The sequence below is a fragment of the Protopterus annectens genome, chromosome 3.part1 (genome assembly GCF_019279795.1).
Source record: "Protopterus annectens isolate FY-2018-M chromosome 3.part1, PAN1.0, whole genome shotgun sequence".
NCBI classification, from domain to species: domain Eukaryota; kingdom Metazoa; phylum Chordata; order Ceratodontiformes; family Protopteridae; genus Protopterus; species Protopterus annectens.
In genome coordinates, this window is record NC_056732.1 from 400,818,833 (window position 1) to 400,839,677 (window position 20,845).

Sequence of the window (20,845 nt, forward strand, 5' to 3'; positions counted from 1 at the left end):
ACTTTGGTGCTGCCTCTCTAGTAGGCAGTGCATGCTCCCCAAAAGAGATTATCATGTGGGATTCCTGGTAGATGGGAGGTGGAAGGACTGGTAAAGCCTATGGTAGTCTGGAGACAGTACACACATACTGGCAGCCTAATGTGCATCCTTATGTGGCTTTCTGAGTTGCACTGTTGCATGGTCTCACCCACGAGACAGCCAGTGACTAGGACAAGCTATGAGGTCAGTCACAGAGGTGCCTGACTTAGAGTTGGGTTCACCATTCTGCAGCTTGGCAGGCAGTCCTCACCCCACTCTATACCCCTTCATGGTGTTCCTTTCCTTGAATTTCATTCACCACAAAATTTGTTGTCCTGTCCTCCATATCACCAAATGTCTCTCCTTTTTGCCCCCTCCCATATCTATCTTTGTCTGTCTTTTATGTCTGTTTGTCTGCTCATGCTACCTCCTTCCTTCCCTTCTGTACCACTTAAAAAATTGTCTGTTCCCCCCACAGACAAAAACATTCTGTACCAGTTTTTTATTACATTTGTTTTTGCTTGTGTTCTTCTGTTTGTTCTCCAATTTTCTGATTGTTCTCTCCATCCCTTTCCCATTTCCTTCTCATTTGTATTACAAACATCATTGTGACTTTGCTGTGTAGTCCTTGTGTAGGCTGTTGTCTGTGCCCATGTTGCAAGGGAGTGGAGCATCACTGCACTTGTAGATGCACAACATCATGGGTATGCTATATGCACATCACTGGACATAGTTCACATGACCTGCCTTTACCAAGTCCACTCCACTACTTTGTACAACATATGCTACATTTGTGAGCAAGGTGCTTACATCTGCAGCCCACACTTAGTTGCTGCTTTTGTATACTTAATCACTGTCTGGTCACTTTGTGCAACTTTGGCTGTGTTATTTTTTTTTGCAGAGTGACCATATTACCATTTGTTCTGAATCCTAACCATTAACTGAATTGTCTGGTAAGAGGTGGATCCATTCTTTAGCAAGCTGAACTGCAGTCATGATTGATATTTGTGTATATGAACAAATATTTTAGAAAGTTTGATTGCAGCTATTATGTTTAGTTGCATGTGTTATCAGAGGAGGGAAAATGTATCTTGGAAGACTGAATAGTCTACATTTTGAGAGTGTGTATCATGATTACAGAAGCAGTTGCAAGAATAAATAGATGTCTGATGAGTTTTAAGTTTTTCTAGAACATGTTATTTTTAATTTTGTAAAATAGGTAGTACCTAGGCTACTTGAGACCAGTTTCCATAATGGTTAATATCCTGACCTCCAGCCAATGCCTGTTTGGAGTTTGTATGTTCTTTCTGTGTCTCTCTGGGTTCCTCCTACCTCCAAAAAACATGCTGAGTTTTTCCATTTCAAACTCACCAATGACTGGAGCTGTGGGCAGCAACACAGACTCTACACGGTGCCCTATAGGGGGGAGCATTGTCGTGCCCAGTATCCCCAAGATAGGAGAACATGGATCACAAACTGTGCATCATGGCGGCATGGCTCTACGTGATTCTGTCATGTTAACTAATGTCGCCAAATGGGCATGGGTATTTGCCAGTGTTAAGTGGGTTGAGAACTCAGCCTATGCCAGGGACCCATACTAACAGTGGGAGGGGTGTATCTGCCACTGTTGGCCAATATTTTCCTACCACAATGTCCAGCAGCCCTAGGTCAGTAAGCTACTGGCTGGCTGGTATCTAGTTGTCTAGCCTGGGTTACAGGGATAGCTCTGTTACCAAACATGAACTGAGAATTGCTACTCTTAATGTAGTTTCACTGACAGGACACAGCTTGGAAGTGGATGATTTGATGATATGGAGGAGGCTGGACATCCTGTGTATCCAAGAGACAAGATGGAAGGGAAGTGCAGTGAAGCCATTTGACTTGGGATGCAGAGTCTACTACTCAGAAGGAGGACAGGCTAAAAATGATGGGGGAATTATGGTGAGACTTCAGAAGGCAGTGAGGGATATCATCAGAATTATTGACAGGGTCATGGCAATGATAGGGAAATGTTCATAATCTCAGCCTTTGCCCCACAGCAGGGTTGTAATAGTGAGAAAAAGAGTGCATTGAGACAGCAGTTGCAGGACCTACTAGGTAAAGCAAGACAGTTGATAATGGGGGACTTGAATGCACATATCGGGACAGACAGAACAGGATATGAGGACAGCTTTAGTCCACATGGGTGGAACAACAGGAATAAAGAAGGAGAGGCCATTCTAGACTTCTGTCTGGCAAATGGTTTGATAGAAGCCAACACATGGTTCAGAAAGAAAGGCAGTCAGAGTATCACATAGAAGAGTGGCCAACATTCAACTCACGTAGACCTCCTCCTAGTAAGGAAAGGGCATTGGGGTCGAATCAATGATTGCAAAATCATCCCCATCCTCAGTGAAACAGTTGGCCCACAGCATAAACCACTGGCTGCTACAATCAGCTGCAGGCGGTAGTCAGAGAAGGCTGTAAGGTCAACAGAGACCAGGCTGAAACCTGAAAGTTGACTGGAGATAAAGTACAACAGTTCAAAGAATTACTCAGGGCTCTAGCACCCCAAGAAGAGGAGGAAATAGGTGGAGTTGAAGAAGAATGGCAACGCCTCAAAACAGCATGTGTGAGGACTACAGAACTGATATGTGGCCGAGCCAGGTATAGAAATAAGGTACTTAAGGAAAGCTGGTAGCGGAATGCAGAAGTCCAGGAAGTCATCAAAAGAAAGGAGTGCAGGAAAAAGTGGGAGATAGGCAAGATGGACCAGACTAGGAAGGAATACTGGTTGGCTAACAAAGAAACTAAAAAAGGAGTTTCAATAGCAAAAAACAGAGGCACTCTACCAGTTTCTGGAGCGTGATTTGGTAGGTGGCACAAAGAAACTATATGAGGTTGCAAGGCAAAGACAGAAAGATAAAGAGGATAGTCAGAAACCCTTAAAAAGAGATACCAGCAGCAATCTGCTCACCAGTCTATGACATCAAAAGCAGATGGAAGGAGTATTTCCAGCAGCTTTTGAATGAAGAAAACCCCACACAGCCTATGATGAGAGAAGAAGAAGAGGAGCCCACCCTAAAAGAAGTAAGAATAGCACTAAGGAAAATGAAGTCAGGGAAAGCAGCAGGCTCAGATAAGGGCACAACAGATGTGATAAAGATGCTGAGTGAGATGGGGAGAAATGGCTCCTGAGGATGCTTATAGCAGTGTGGAGAGAAAGGAGTATCACAGATGACTGGTGCATAAGCATACTTGTGCCAGTGCACAAGAACAAAGGGGACCTCTGCAACTGTGGGCAGTACAGAGACATCAAACTCCTGTCTCATTGCATGAAAGTTCTGGAGAAGGTGATTTATAAATGGATAAGCAGAGAAGTAGAATGTAAGATGGGAGATGAGCAGTTTGGATTCAGATCAGGAGGCAGCACAATTGACCTGATGTTTGCAGTGAGACAGAGAGTTGATAAGAAGCTAGAGATGAGGAAAGAATCCAACTGGGCGTTCCTAGACTTGGAGAAAGCATATGACAAGGTCCCAAGAAAGCTGATTTGGGCAGTCCTATGGTGGTTCAAGTCCCAGAAACATTGGAAAATTAATGCAGTCTATGTACAAGGACCCAATGACTCAAGTATGAGCAGTTTTCAGTCTCATAGAGGGGTTCCTTGTAGGAATGGGTGTACACTAGGGTTCAGCTGTGAGCCCACTGCTGTTCATACTAGTGGTGGACTACATTTGCAAACAGGTTGGCGGAGACAGATCACCAAGGTTGCTGTATGCAGACAATGTGGCATTACAGGCAGACTCTGAGCAAGAACTTTAATAAAAGATAAGGGAATGGAATGCAAATCTGAAGTCATATGGGATGAAACTAAGTACAGATAAGACAGTTGTAATGCCAGTAAATTGGGGAAATCAGAAGAAGCTGAGAATTGAGATAGAAGGGAAGATAGTGAAACAGGTTAATAGCTTCAGGTATCTGGGAGGGGTGGTTGAGGAGTAGGAAAGTCTGAATGAAGAGCTCAAAGCTAGAATCAGAGGGGCTACAGCCAACTGGCATAAAGTCTCAGATGTAGTGAAGGACAGAAGAATGCCAAAGAAACTGAAAGGTAAGTTGTACAAGACAGTGGTGTGACTAGTACTACTGTATAGTACAGAAACCTGGGCAGTAGAGGCAGAGCAGATAAGGAAGCTAGAGGTGATGGAAATGAAGTGCATGAGAAGGGTGGTAGGATGCACACTGTGAGACAAATGAAGAAATGAGGACATAAGAGCAGAAGGCAAAGTAGCTCCAATTGCAGAAAAGATCAAAGAGAACAGATTATAGTGGTTTGGACACGTGCAGAAAAGCAGAAGATAATCTGGTGAAGATTTGGGACAGACAGGAAGAAGGGATGAGAAAATAAGGATGTCCAGCAAAGAGGTGGATAGATTGTGTGAGAAAGATCTGCAACAGTCAGGCATAAATGTTGAAGAAAGCAGGAGTGTTTCACTGAATCAAGAGCAATGGCAGCAGTTAGCACAATACCCCAACCTCATGTAGAAAATGGGAAAAAGGGGCTGATGATGACGTTGTAGCTGGGGTAAAAGTGAAGATTATGAAATTACCATTTAAATATGCTTATGTATTATAAAGAGACTGTTGGAGGCCTTGTCTTGGAGGATGGGGAAGGGGACATTGATAAAACATTAAAACATTAAGATGATAAGTAAGGATCAAAAGCTATATTCTGTTGAAAGATGAGAGTGTATCGACAATGAATGGAACATTTGTTTTCATTTGCCAGTCTAGCATATTAGTGTAATACTTGAAAAAGATGAAGGAAGATTAGTTGATACTCAGTATGGGAAAACAAGTAATGAGTCTTGTAGAACATGGATTGTTAGGTGCATTTGACTGGAAAAGCTGCGACTCATGTTTGTTATACCAGCCTTACATCTGGCAAAATATGTTTTTGTTGGGGAAGCAATGGCATGTCTCAGCAAAGGTTATTTTTTTAAAGAAGAGTTTAATGTGTAATTTAAGAAGATTATATAGATAGATAAACAGATAGATGCCCATGTTCTTCTTCTTCTTTCTGCTTTTCCCAGTTAGGGGTCGCCACAGCAGATCATCTGTCCACTCATGATTGGCAGTGGAGTTTTACGGTGTTGAGCTGCCAGCCCAGCGTCCATCCTTCCACAGAAGGCACACACTCACACCTAGGGCCAATTTGAAGTGTCCAATCCACCTACAGCATGTCTTTGGGATGTGGGAGGAAACTGGAGCACCCGGAGGAAACCCACGCAACCACAGGGAGGACATGCAGACTCTGCACAGAAGGTACCCAAGCTGAGGATCGAACCGGAGAACCTCTTGCTGTGAGGCGGCAACACTAACTGCTGCACCACCGTGGCCATCCAGATAGATGCCCATGTTAAAGTACAATATAAATAATAAAGAAATGTTGCCTTTTGACTCAGTCAAGAATGGCACTTCAGGATGTGCAAAGTACTGATCTATTCCATAAACAGCACTGGGAGACTGCATTCCAAAATGTTTAGATCAGTCTAAACAAACAAAAAAAAGTTACATTTATAACTTTTTTATCAATTTTATGCATACAGAACTCTAACATTACTTTGCTTTTAACAAATTATTTAATTTTTAAATATTTTAACTACTCGTAATCCTCACTTTGAGCTTTACATGAGCACTTTACAAATATGCATTTTAAAACAAAGACCACCTGATATAAAAAATATTTTTTAACCTTGTAACATTTAGTACCAGTACAAACTATCCCACAGTCATCCTTGCAAATACTCATTCCCCAGCATGAAAAGGCCAGAGCGTACTGCTAATTAATCTGGTTGCCACAAATATCTGTCACAATTCATTAACTTTCTGAAACTAGATTTTTCAGCATATCATAATGTAACATCACTTAACTACTTTAGCACTTACTTGGCCTTCAATTTTTTATTAGTACAACATAATTTGCTAATAGAGAGAATGTAGTTGAAAGGTGCTGGAATTATAAAGCTACTACTTATATGAAAATATATCTTGCATAATTATGCATTTACTTTTTAGTTTTCCTTTGATATAAACATATTATAGACATTTTATTTAAATAATTTGTGAAGAAACTACAAGTTAATATGTATTTAGTGAACAATAAACATGATATATAATAGTTTTTCATAAGTCTCCTCCATTTGTCATTAAAACTGTCACCCACAATTATATTTCAGTTCTTCTTAATTTGATAAAATATGCTTTAGACGCATAGTACTTATCAATTACAATGATTTGATTTTTATTTACTTTAAATTTATCATTAGATACTTCTATAAGTGGCATTGCTCTTGCAGTTAAGATTAAGCATTTTGTAACCACAGCCCCCCTCCGGTACCACAGTTTGAGTTTTAGTCATTTTCCGATTTGCCTTTTTGATGTATAGTGTGGCTTGCTACCTCCTGAAGAATTTGATCAAGCATGGTAATTTCGAGCATTGTTCTTTGTACTCTGTACATCAGGAGCAAAGACTGAAAATATTTGCTCTGCCCAGTGAATTGCCTGTTTATTTCTTAGTCTGCCTGCTGGAGGGTTCGTGGAATGCTAAATAGCAGGGGTGATATAGCCCACAAAACAACATCTAGGGGTAGGCACAATCTCTGCAAATGTAGTAACAATCCTTTATCATGCCCATGCCAAGCCTCCAGTTATAGCTTTTTAGGTGTAAAGAATTCAGCACACTTTTATCCTCAGTGTCATTGTATGTGCTGATTTCCACTGGTACAGTTTCTTTTTTGGCATAACATGTGTCTCCACAATCCGTTGTTGAAGCTGGAGAGACAACCTTTGAAATGTCATTCACATTATGCCAAGTTAAATCAGTGGCACTAACTTTCTTTTTAAATGTCACTTGTGATGCAGGGATCAAAATCATCCCTGCCGTAGAATAATAAGGTATGTGCGAACACTCCCAACAGTTTGTCACATTTAAGTCCACACCATATTGTCGAAGAACCAACAGGAAGCTATTTTCCCTTGACCAGTTTGTAAGAGTAAAAAGCAACAAAAACTAGACTTTCCAGCATGACATAACATCCCTTAACTGCTGCAGGACTTACTTGGCCTCCAGTTTTTTGTTAGTACACTATAATTTGCAAATAGAGAGAATGCAGTTGTAAGGTACTTGAAATATAAAGCTACTACTTATATAAAAATGTATCTTGCATACTTATGCATTTACTTTTTAGTTTTCCTTAGACATAAACATATTATAAATATTTTATTTAACTCGTTTGTGAAGAAACTACAAGTTAAATGTGTATTGGGTGAAGAATAAAAAGGAGACATAATATTTTTTCAATACACCCATGTACTGTATGCTCCAAACTAAGGTCACTGTTTGGAATTTGATGGCTTAATAATTTGATTAGATTCATTCAAGATGATGTTTGAATGGTTTAGTGCAAAGTAAGTCATAATAAGTAAAAGGGGTTTGTTAAAAAATGCAACTTGTGCCTGAAGGTATGCAACTGAGTTAGCTGGAGTCCAAAGCAGCAGATTAGTCATCCGTCTGTAATGCTGCCATACTCATTTTGCTGGTAATGTAGATAGCCTTCTCAGTGTCCCAGAGAGCACTACTTTTTCATAGACAGTTTGACTTGAAAGTGCCAAATGCTGAACCACTTATATAACTTAGCAATTTTTTGGCAGTTGTGTGTTTATTTTAGTACTGTTTCCATCTATACTGAGAAGAATTAGACCATCAAACTTACACAGTAATCTATGACCCAAGAAATTTAGCAGCAAGCCTGTCAGTAAACAAGAAGACTGTACTGATATCCTGATCTGTAATGGGTACTCTGGCAAGTAGCTGTGGCACACGTGATATGACTCATGCTGATTTATGTGTAGATAGTGCTTGATTTCCTGAATCAAACACCTTTCTTACAAAGATGAAGCTAGAAAAGTGATATTTATTTATGTCGGTAAGTATTGTAGTGCCTGTTAGGCCAGACTGCAGCTGTAGTATTGTCTTGCTTAAAGCAGTGCTGACTGTATGAAGGGATGTCTTAACTAGATATGCAGCTCTGTAGCTGAGTTGAAATAGTTTTCTGAGTGACTTTTACAAGATAAGTGAGGTGAAGAGCAATTTTGGTCTGCGATGAGATGAGCAGGGTGAGTTAGGAATGGGAACAACACAATTCCATATTGGGAGGGAGTATTATGGACTAAAGGTTGGAGCAGAGTGATCAACAGTATGGATTCTTGTTTGTAAGAGTACAAGGACAATCTGTGCACTTGTTTGATAGTAAGGCTTTGAAGTAGAAAGGAGAGTTACAGGAGCCATAACACTTCCATGGAGAATGAATGGCTGTAGTTCTTGTTGATGCTTGCCCATTGTTAGTGTGTATTTTGGCTATTACTAATAGGCATTTAATCATGATACTGGCAAATGGATTTGGTTCTTTTATAGGAAGGATCATAGGAAGTTACTAGGTTATTGGCCCTGTGGCCCTTATAAGCCTAGCCATGAGTTTAGCCCATGTTTAGACAAGTCAGCACCCAGAGCCCCTGTCCAGCAGGGACATGGGTGGAATCCCAGGGATGTATTTTCTGTTTCCCATCCAGTTATCTAGGTTGCACTTAAAAAGGGGTAAAGAGGTACTCTGCTTGACATAGAGTGGGAGTCTATTCCAGCGATGTGGGAGTCTCTGGGACACAAATCTGTCCCGCCAACACGTTTGAGGCCATGCATGTGTGTTACTTGAGTGGAGCTTGACTTACGGATATGTAGAAGTCCCATTAAGGTGGGGTCCAAGATCTCCTTTTATTTCAGACAGAGGTCACCTCTGAAAAGTCTGTATGAAACTGAGTAGAGTGATAGCATTTTTAGCCTATCAGTGTATGGTAAATTTTTGGATTCTCCTGGTGAGGAACCTCTGTGGTTTCTCCAGCTGCTGCATGGGCTTTACGAGGTACATGCTAAACAGGACATTGTACTCAATAATGGGCCTTATAAGGGAAGAATACAGGGATGTTATGACCTCCTTGTCCCTAGTTGAGATACCTTTACTTATGAGGTGAGCAATGTAGAAAGCTTTCCTTACAATAAAAGCAATGTGGTGGTAAAAAGTCAGGTTGCTATCAACCTGGGTGCCCAAATCTCTCACAACTGACTGCATGCTTAGGACATTGTTATTAATATGATAATGTGTGGGAACGTCACTCTCCCCAAAGGGGGTGATGGTGCATTTTTTGGTATTCAGCTTGAGGCCATGTTTCTGGCACCAGTCATTTGTTTGGGTGAGACCCTCTTGGAGGATGTCCACATCACTAGGAGAATTGATAACAGTGCCCAGCTTGCAGTCATCTGCAAACTTGGTCAGCCTTAGCCCACCGGATTTGGCCTACACCTCAGAAAAGTATATCCCAAATAACAGAGGCCCCAAGACCGAACCCCTGGGGTACGCCGCTCATTATTGGTCTACTACTTGAGGTGGCTTCCCCTATTTTGACTAGGTGGGTTCCATCAGTGAGCCAGTTAGCTTCCAGTTGGGCACCTGCTCCTTCTTGATCCTGGACAGTAATTTTTTTTCCTTTTGTTATAGAGTTTGTTTATTGCAAAAGTCCACCAGACAGGTTTATTCATCCTTGCGGAGGATGATTTAGTCGTCTCGGTTATTTCTGATTCCATACATCTATATAAATGCTCGTATAGTGCTTTGGTGTATTTTTGGATACTGGTACCAGTTCTTAGAGAGGGGAAGTGGCTGTGATGCTGTTTATACCATCCCTCAGGAGGCTGTAATTAGCTTTGGAGAAGTTTTTTTGTTTGACCCTAGCTAGAGAGGGATCAGGGAGATGGTGACTTTGAAAGTGACCACTTTATGGTTGAATCTTATCAGGGAGGATGACACTGCAGGGATGCTGCAGTGGTTACTCATGTTGGTTAATACCAAGTCCAGTATATTATCACCTCTTGTGGGGGTATCAACTAGCTGTTCCAAGGCATTTGCATTGACAAAATTGAGGAATCTATGGGCATTTGTGTTCTGGCATGAGTAGTTCTTCCAATCTATGTTTGGGTAGTTAAAGTCACCCAGGATCACGGTAAAGGGTTGAATCTTGATAGATTCGAAGAGGTCCAGATAGGCGGATTGGGCATCTTGAGATGGATTTGGGGGCTGGTAGCTAGCTATTATCTGCATAGGGGTCTTGTCAGTGGTTAACTGCACCTGGAGTGTCTCCTGTGTGTCATACTGTTTAACCACCCTGGAGGTATGTATGTCTGTAATATATATTGAAACTCCACATCCTTTGGCTTTACTGCCCACAGTTTGGTGTATGAATGTATCATAGGATGAGTAACCAGGTAAGGCTGGGGTGCTCTCCGCAGGTTTGAACCAGGTTTCTGTGACTGTGCAATCTTTTATTAAAGAATTGCTGCTTAGGGGTCTTCCTCTGAGCTTGAGATTTGTTCTGCTTGACGTCTCTTTATGTTTTTGACAAATTTTGGAAGCTAAGTAGTCTGCAGGGCTACCATTTGGAAGTCACTATCCAATATATTATAATGTAAATGTTTACTGACAGTCTGTTTTTCTGACCACTCTCCTGCTGTCCTTGCCTGGCCTTTTTGGACCCCATCTGTCTTGTCCTTGCTTGCCACAGAGGTGGAATAGTTTGCTTATGTAACTGTGTAACTGTAGAGTGGAAGATGATTCAGAGTGTGTGTGTGTGTGTGTGTGTGTGTGTGTGTGTGTGTGTGTGTGTGTGTGTGTGTGTGTGTGTGTGTGTGTGTGTGTGTGTGTGTGTGTGTGTGAAGATGTGGTTTATGTATCTATATGATATGGTTACATTTCACCTCATTGTGTAAACTGGGAAAAGTTTCTACCTCTGTCTCCTCTTACAGATTATCTTTCTTCAAGCCAGGTACAGGGCATATAAGGCTGGTGGTGGGATTATGATTATCTATCACTCAGACATTGGACTTAAGAAAATTAAAGTTGGTAACACAAACTCTATTATTTTTTCTATGAGTACATGGGAAAACTGTGGGAACCTCCTCAGCTACCATCCACCCGGCAATTTCAGGACTTCCCTTCAGGTGTTGTCTGACATTCTTGTTCAGTTGATGAGGAGTTAGTGTTTTTTTTTTTTAACAAATTTTGTGTGTTGCAAAGGGGTTTGAGTTTTCTCAGACTGTTACTTCTACTACCTAAAGATCCAGACATACTCTGGATTTGGTCTTGCGAATTGATGCTATGACTAGAGATTTGATGGGGAACTTGATACACCTGAAAAAAACCCTGGTAGACCCCTTAGACTTATTTCTTGGGCTGTGTAGGAGACATGGTCTGATCATCCCAGACATTTTGAACATTGCTTTGCTTGGCCAACTTCACAATTGCAGTGCCACTAGTCCAGATGAGTTGGTGGATGTCTATACTCAAGCCTTTGTGTTCTCACTTGATATATTGGTCCTAAGCCATGTGCAGAGCTGGTCTAACTCAGTTTGCATAAAGCTTAGTTTAATTTTGTGCTCTACAAGCTTAAAAGAACTGGTTATAAGACTAAGCCCAAGTTGTGTTGCTGTAGTTTGCTTTTGGACAGGCTTGTTCTAGACAGCCATTTCTAGGCCTCCTAGAAGAAGCCCACTGGGGCATCTCAGGAAATTGAGCAGCTACACTCTTCCGGATGGTATGGAGGCTGTACAGTCCATTCTGTCTTATGGACTGGAATGTTTTAACTAGTGAGAAATGTAAATTATACAATGACCCCCATTAATATTTCAAAACGTGCACGCTGATTGGCCAGTGTGCCTTGTAAATCCCACAATATACCAACAGAAAAAGGTCCGGTCGCCCAGACATTTTCCATTGGTATAAAGTGCTAAAAACATTTTTTTTAACAAATACAAAAGAAAAAAAAGAAAAAACGGAGCAATAGAGACTTTCTTTTCTCCATTGCTTCCATTTCAAAGCATTGATGTACTGGGTATGTGTGGGATGCAAGTCCCATACGCATGCTCAGTACATCAAAACAAGGAAGCAGTGCACCACAACCAGTGGAAGAACAGTAATGCGCCATTATACAAAGACATTATGTAAGAAAAGTATTTTTTTTTAAATAATGTCATTGTATAATAGCAATAACCGACTCCGTGGTTGTGGTATATTGAACTTTACCCACACTTTGCCCTCGTGATTAAACCACACCAACTGTGGGGAAATCTTCAATATACCACACCACGTCATCGGTTATTGCTTAAGTAACTGCTTGACATTTTGCTGCCAAGCTTGCAGCAGTCAAATAAGGGGTTCCACAAGGCACACACCATTATCATATTAGTGGTCTTAGTGACTTGATGTTATCCTGGACTGGGTGTGGGTTTTTTAACACCCAATTATGATGATTTTTTTTCTCTGTTATAGCTTTTTTTATCTGAGTTCTATAATGCATTTAGCAAACAGAATTCTGAGTTTCCTCCCTTTCTCCTCTAGAACTTTTGCAGATCACCTGTCACATAGGTTTATAAACTATGTTTGCTCCTTAAGCTACAGTATGCCTCAGTATAGGGTTGTGATTAGATACGCTTGCCCAAAACATAAGAGAAAAAAACTGGAACTATACATGCTGCTATAAAAGCATCCATGTTAAGTCTTATTGGTATGATGCTGTTATTAGAGCACCAGTTTTGCAACTCCTGATTGGCACACAGAACTGCAAGCTACTTCATTCTGCAGAACTGCTGGAAGCTTAACATTTAAGGGTGCATAGGCAGTCATTTACGACTGTAGTTCTAAATATGGTCTTGTGTATAAATGAAATAAAAACATATTAATTTGGTAGTCCTAGCTTTCTAATGTATTGTTATTTGTAACACTTATTAATGCACGGTGTATCAGAACTTCATTTTTATTTATTTAGTGAGTAAATATAGACTTCACTTAATCTTGTTTTTATTTGCTTTAAGTTATTTGAAAAGCTGCCCCCCCCCAAATTTAGATTAATTAGTAATGTTTTGTTGTTGTTTTTCACTGAAATTTCAGGCATTTATTTGCCATGTTATAAGTGATGCAGGTCAGGGAAGATAGTCAAGACTATCTGTTTATAAATAAATGAATAAACTCCTTATATTTTGTTTCTGATTATTCATAGGTTCATAAGATCATAGGTGTATACTAGGCTAACGACCACTGGAACCTTTATAAGCCTAGTGCTGCAACTCAAATGTATCCCATGAGTTATTGTGCCTTAGCATTATTATAAGGACTGTATGTTAGGGCATAATTTAACAGCTGCCTCTGCCATCAGAGCCATGAGTGTCAGACCAGGGTGAATTTCTGATTTCCCATCCAATGGTTCCGGTTGCGTTTGAGCAGGGTTAGAGAAGGGCTCTGCTTTATATGGATGGGAAGCTTATTCCAGAGAATGGGGATTCTTTGAGATAAACAGAACATGTTGGAGGAACAGGTGTGTAAGTCACAAACAAAGTTTAAATCCTTATATCTAGTAATTCTGCTACTGTTCATTTTTGCAGATATGAAAAAGGTCTATCAGAGCAGGATCCAAGGATGCCTTGTATGTCAGACATAAATCTCCTCTTAGCAGTCTGTAGGAAACAGAGCACACAGATAGGACTTTGAGGCTATCTGCATAGGGTATGGTGTTTACACCCTGTATTCTTTTTGTGAGGAACCTCTGTGGTCATTCCAGTTGTTCCATGTGCCTGGTCAGGTTCATGCCAAAGGGGTGTTACACTCAATGACGGGTCTGATGTGGGCTGAGTACACGATGAGGGCTGAGTACAATGGCATGATGACTTCCCTGAACCTAGATGCCATGTCCTTACTTATAAGATGAGTGACATAGAATGATTTTCTTACTACCTAGATGCCATGTCCTTACTTATAAGATGAGTGACATAGAATGACTTTCTTACTACCTAAATGCCATGTCCTTACTTATGAGTGACATAGAATGATTTTCTTACTACCTAGATGCCATGTCCTTACTTATAAGATGAGTGACATAGAATGATTTTCTTACTACCTAGATGCCATGTCCTTACTTATAAGATGAGTGACATAGAATGATTTTCTTACTACCTAGATGCCATGTCCTTACTTATAAGATGAGTGACATAGAATGATTTTCTTACTACCTAGATGTCATGTCCTTACTTATAAGATGAATGACATAGAATGATTTTCTTACTATCTTAGACATATACCTGTTGGGCAAAAGCCAGGTTACTATCTACATGAGTCCCCAAATCCCTGACTACTGTGTCTGCTTTTAGGGGTGTTATATCAATGATGTGGTTTTCCTGGGTGGTTGACTTCCCGAAATGTACTGTTATACATTTCTTAACACTGAGTTTTAAGCCATGGTTTTGACACCAGTCATTTTTCTGTGCTAGACATTTATGTAAGATGTTAGTATCTTGGGGAAGGCGGTTATATGATTGCTTGCAAATATCTGCAAACGTGGTAAATCAGAGGCCCTTGACACTGGCCTTGACTTAGCAAAAATAGATGCCAAAAAGGAGAGGGCACAGAGCAGAGCCTTAGGGAACTCCACTGGTGACCAGTCTTTTGGTGGAGATGTTGTCAACAGTCCTAACATCCTGGATCTTGTATGTGAGCCAGCTGACTATCCAGCGAGTTACACAGAGGTTTATGCCTTACTCCATGAGTTTGTTTATAGTGTCCAAATCAGGTATTGTATCAGATGTCTTAAGTAGATCAAGGTAAGCAGGCTGCACTGTTTTGCCCTCATCTGTTGCCTTGCTGACCTTCTCAAAGAAGTAAATCAGGTTCAGAGTAGGCATGATCTGCCTTTGACAAAACCAAACTGGGTTAAGTCCAGTGTTTGAAGGTTTTATTATGTCACTGTTGATCATTTCCATGATATTTCTTTCCAAGGCTTTGCAGGAGAGACTTGTCAGACTAATGGGTCTGTAGTTCCAGGGAACTGTTGATGGTGCTGTCTTGTGCATAGGGATGACTATTGCAGTTTTCTATTCATGTGGCATGAAGCCTTTGCACAAGCTGTGGTTGAATAGTGTCTCTAGTGGCCCATATAAATAATATTTCAGGCCATTTAGGAGGCATCCTGGGATATTATTGGATACATCTAAGCTGTATTCTTGGCCTCAGAGAGTGCATCCGAGACCTGCTCCCTAAAGATAGTTGGAGGGGTTATTTTAGATAGTATTTCCCCGAGTTGGATGGCTTGTTCTGTTTCCCTTAAATTAGCATGTTATTATAGACAATACACGTCTAATTTTGCAAAATTAGTTTGTATTTATTCATTCTTTATCACTCTTTATTTTGACAATGATGCTATATATTTTGCTACTGAAACACGAAGACAAAACACTGCTATCTTGTGCCTGCCTAATTTTCACCAGAAAGGTATCTTGCTTTCTCTTGATGACCTTTGCAGTTGTTCTGGCTGTAATCCAGGACCTCCTTACCCAGCCTCACATACAGTAGGAATGGTTGATGTAGTGTGCTTGTATTCAAAGCTACTTAGCCATGGCACAGATAGACCTAGGCTGCACGCTTTTCAGTGTTGGCAGTAAGTAACTCATAGACACGGCACAGCAGCAATTTCTATTCAAGATACACACTTAAAAAGCCATGAAAAGGAGAAAACCAAATAAAACAAACCACACTGGAGCCAGAGTCAACTTGATTCCGGCTCCAGTGTGGTTTATTCTATTTAAGATATACCTTTCACTGATATTGCTTTCTGTTACTTTTATAAACTTGTCTTCCCAGAGCTCTCTGGAGGCACTGTTGTCAGCAAAAGTTAATAAATTTCACTGCAGTACATGCACATGTGACGAACAGTAAAATACTACAGATGTTATTAATCACATGCCTGAGGATGACTGTGTTGTCACCTCTTTGAGAAATGGCATAAATTATTCAAGCTTGTTGCATATAGTTTTGATGTAGGTTGTGCTCTGATGTTAAAAAATGTCTTATTTCTTAATGTTTATTTCAACAGCTGTGAGATTTGGACGAATTCCTAAGCGTGAAAAACAAAGAATGTTGAAAGAAATGCAGAGTGCAATGAAGAACATGATGAACACAGAGATAAGTAAATTGCAACCAAAGCATCAGGAGCTTCTAAGCCATTTAGAAATAGAAGCAGACTTGCAGTTTATGCAGCCAGCCAGAAATTATCAGGAAACAGCAACAGCTAGGACATGCATTGTTCAAGCCGCTGACAGTGGCAAAGAAGTTAATGGTACAGTTTCTCAGATCCACAAGGCAACTTTTTTGTATAACCAGGAACAGCCTGTCATAACTGCCAAGAACTTGGCAACAAAGGAAGAGAGGCAAATTCATTCTTCCAGGAAAGTGTGTGACTGGACCAATGGACATTGTTCTGCTGTGCAGAATGGGGTCAGCTTCTCTGAATGTAGAGGATACTGGAGGGGTAGTGGATTGCACAAAGATAATAATACAACATGCTGCCAGAACGAATGCACTAATGATTTTATAAATAGGCAGAGTCGTAACATTTTCAGTGACTGTTGCTCTAAACTGTGCAGCAGGAAACGTATAGTTGGTCATCAGAATGGAAACATGAGTGGCCACCTCTACAGTGCCAGAAAGAGGATGCATATGGTACAATAAGTATTTGTATAATATGTTAAAATATCAGTTCTGGATAAATTAACATTTTTAAATTCCTTCAGAAACTGAAAGATTGAAGTTGTACTTTTACATCGTTGTCTGACAGTTGATAGCTAAACGTTAATTGTATCTGTCAGTTCAGTATTAAATTTGTCATTTTATCTCTAATGGTTATAATTTAAAAGGAGTATAATTATATTAGCTGTGTGATATTTTTACAGTATTAAACACTGTATTAGGTTAGTGAATGTTATAAGTACACTATGCATTCCTGTGATTAGATATTAATTTATGGTGAAAACTATATTTTCTAAGAACACATGAAAGCAATGTGCTCAACTTATCTGAAAGTTTTTTCTTTTTTCTTTTAATCTAGGTTTGCCCAATGAATGCATCCCCATATATAGATCACAATAAGACTGGACATGAAATATGGGAAGAGTTTTCAAAGAGTTTTACTCCTGCAGTGAAGGAGGTAGTAGAATTTGCCAAGCGTGTTCCTGGGTTCAGAGATCTCTCACAGCATGATCAGATTAATTTGTTGAAAGCTGGAACATTTGAGGTAAATAAAGAGGTTTGGATTAAAACTATCCTAAGCAGTATTCAAACTAAAGTGTATTAACTTTTTGCTGTTTCTTTTTCTTTTATCTACCAGCTATCCTATCTTCTGGGTCACTGAACCCTACTAGTTAACCAAATTTCCCATGCATGTGATTAAAGCTCCTTTGTTTTTCAAGTCTGAGATTCTCCACTGTTGATAATTACGTAGATGTCCAAAAATGTATGTTGCCAATTGAATGTTCTTACTTTGGTGTGAAAGGCCTTCCCAGTATTGAATAATGCCAACGAAAAGTAATTTCATGCTAATGGTAACTGTATAATTATGATAGTGATCTGTTGCCAGTACAAGAACTTTCTATGTTCATTTTGCTCATTTTACTGATATTAAATTTAATAACTCACCATAGGCCTAGGATCCAGAAAGTTGAGAAAATGGAAATTATTAACAAAAATCATCACAGGCGTAAAAACACATACCTCTTTATTTAGCACTTTCATTCTCAATATTTAACAATAGACTTCATCAGAATAATATTTCTGACTACTGTTATCATGTAATGACTGAAAAAGGGTAAATTATTATGTTCCAAGGTCACTAACTATATTTTCATTTTGAAGTGGAGTACTGTTTATGCTGTGTACTGAGGAATGCCAAATATGACAATATTGCATTTTTTTGCCTTTAATTTAAGTCCATTTTCAGTACACCAGGTGCTTATGAATATAAGTTCCAGTTGAAGTGTTTAGTTATCAGAGAAGAATTTGACAGTAACTCCCAGCTTGCAATGGTCTGCAAACTTAGTTAGCCACAAGTTCTAGTTTCCATTTTGGAGAACAGAAAAGTAAATGTTGAAAAAGATGAGTCCCAACACTCAGTCCTGGAGGGCACCACTGTTTATGCTCATAATTTTTAATGAGGCACCTACTGCTTTTGTATTTTAGCCAATTTGGTAGCCATCTCACCGGATAGTGATCTATTTTAATAGTATTCTATTTTTTTAAATCATTAAGCTTACTGAAAATCCTAGCATGGGATATGTTGTTGAACGCCTTGGCCAAATCAAGATAAACTGTGTGAGCAGGACTGCCACTGTCAGCAGTTTACATAACTCTCTCAAAGAAGTTAACCAAATTCATTAGGTTGGATCTTCCATTGACAAAACCATTTTGCCAAGGATCAAGTGTAACATGAGATTTGATGTCATAGTTTATGCGGTCAGTAATAATACGTTCTATGGCATGATTAGATCAGTCGTCCTAAACTGTGATTTAGTTTAGCACACCATTACTGCTCTAAACCCAGTACACATGTAATCAAATCCCCTTTTTCAATTTATTAGTATGTATTAGATTTCCTAACCTAGCAACTACCACTCATATCTCCACCACTTCTACTTCTACATTAACTCTGCTCTAACTTTTCTTTTTTTTTAACATCTTTATTGAATTATCACTTAAGACATAGAATAACATACATTTATATTAAATAAAACAAACCATGTTAACATGTACAAAGTTACAAATATTATACATCACATGTTTATCATCAATCCAGTATTACATAAATTGATTATCTCCTGCCTTCCCTTAAACCTTACTGTTCTTACAAAACATTATGTTGTATGTATTGTTTCCTCAGTTTCCATTTTTTTCTATGTAATTTGCTTCTACCCTTTTCTAAATATCCCACTTCCAGTTCTTTTATCTCTGTTACAATATTCACAACTTCAGATACAGTTGGTTTATACTCTGACTTCCATTTCCTAGTAATTGCTTTTTGGGAGGGACCAGAATTGAACTTAACAAGACCCTGTCCCTTTCTCCTTGCCTACACTCTGATAATCAATTCCTGATAAGGAAGGCAGTCTCTGTTCTGCAGCCCAAATGTCTTTATGGCCTCTTCCCATCCTATTACATTTGTCTCTCTCTATTTATTTGCCCCCAATGCCTTGGTTCTTTTGCCAGTTTTCTCCAGTAAATTCCAGCCCCCTTTTGCCCATTTTATTTACCCGTAATTGCACTCATCCGTATTAACAGAATCTCCTTTCTCCATTCTCATCTTGGCGTAGTTCTTAGAATACTTTCTGCTATTTTATGAATATAATATTCTGTACAGCTGTTGTTATTCTCCTTAAGGATCTGCATTCAGAATTCCACTCTTTCCTTATTTCTTGACACCACCCCACTTCATCATCATCCCTTTCCACTTTAAATTATAGCTTTCTGTTTGTGTTATGTCTATGAGCCTTAACCGTGTAGCCTAAATATATCTATTCAAATCAGGTAATCCTAAACCACCTTCTTCTGTTGGAAGGATCAACTTATCCCATTAGACCCTTGCCATCTTCCCCTCCTGTATAAAATACTTTAACTCTTTATTAATTACTTCCACAACTTCTCCTTTAGTTGATAAAAATATGCCTGACCTGTATATAAAACTAATGGGAGTAAAAATATTTTTACTGCTTGTATCTTGCTATACATATCCATAAACAAGAGCTTCCAATTTCTCAGGTTTTGTATTATCTTTTGTTTAGTCTCTTCCCACATGGGTCTATATTATGTGATCGAATGGTCAAATATTCGAACATGTAATAGTCGACCCATAATAATTGAACCGCCACAATGTCGAACAGTTAAGTGGAGATCTCCGTACAGTGCAGAAATTGAAGTTTTCCATTGTCTGCACTGTAGTGCGATCTCGGAGTTGGTATATTTAAGTAGCGGGGGGTGCAGCCCCCCATGTGGGGGGTGCAGATGGGTTTGCCCTCCTGCGTAGAGTGTTTAAATGGTTTGTTTGGGTGGGTTTTAATTTTTTTATTTTCCGTTTGACATTGTGGTGGTTCGATTATTACAGGTCACCTATTACGTATTTGAATATTTAACCATTCAATCATGTAATATAGACCCTTCCCTCATATCCTTAACTGCCAAAATATAATCCTTTTTAATCCATGCTGCTAAATACTTAATTTTATTGTAGCCCCATAAATATGGGTATTGCTGAACAAATTCATGTGTGGGTATACAGTTCACAGCTATAGCCTTTGTTTTGTCCTCATTAAGTTTATATCCCGAAAAGACTTGAAACTGTCTTGGAATGTTCCACAACACTGAGATGTCCTTTTCCATGTTTTATCTGGTACAAAATAATATTGTCTGCAAATAAAGTCAACTTTACTTGATTACCATACCAATTATATCCTTGTATTTCTTAGACCCTTATTTTCCTTGCCAGTGGCTCTAAATATAAATTAAATAACAAAGGGGAAAGAGGGAACCCCTTGCCTGGTTCCTCTGTTCAGGCACAACTCATCAGAGAGGAACCCTCACACTTTGATCCCTCATTTAACGCCCTAATTAACCTTATTATTATATCAGGGAATGGAAATGCTTTCATTGCCCTAGTCGTAAAATCTCAGCGTACTCTGTTGAATACTTCCTGTGCATCAAGACCCAACAACAACAGTGTTTTCTTACATTCTGTTTCCCTCTGGATCATCATTGTTCTGTTAATGTTGTCAAATGTTTGCCCCCTCCACAAAAACACATTGATCCATATCTATCAATTTGGCGACACCTTTGCCATTCTTTTTTGCTATTATAGACATAAATATTTTATAATCATG

The 20,845-nt window shown here is 39.4% G+C and overlaps 1 protein-coding gene across 1 annotated transcript in view; it reads left to right on the forward strand.

The window, feature by feature from the left end:
- NR1D2 (nuclear receptor subfamily 1 group D member 2) overlaps positions 1–20,845 on the forward strand; it is a 437,579-nt gene that overhangs the window by 232,174 nt on the left and 184,560 nt on the right. Inside the window, exons 5-6 of the mRNA XM_044066215.1 lie at positions 16,021–16,646; positions 17,032–17,217. Of these exons, the coding sequence (XP_043922150.1) occupies positions 16,021–16,646; positions 17,032–17,217 (812 nt within the window). The remainder of the gene's footprint in view (positions 1–16,020; positions 16,647–17,031; positions 17,218–20,845) is intronic.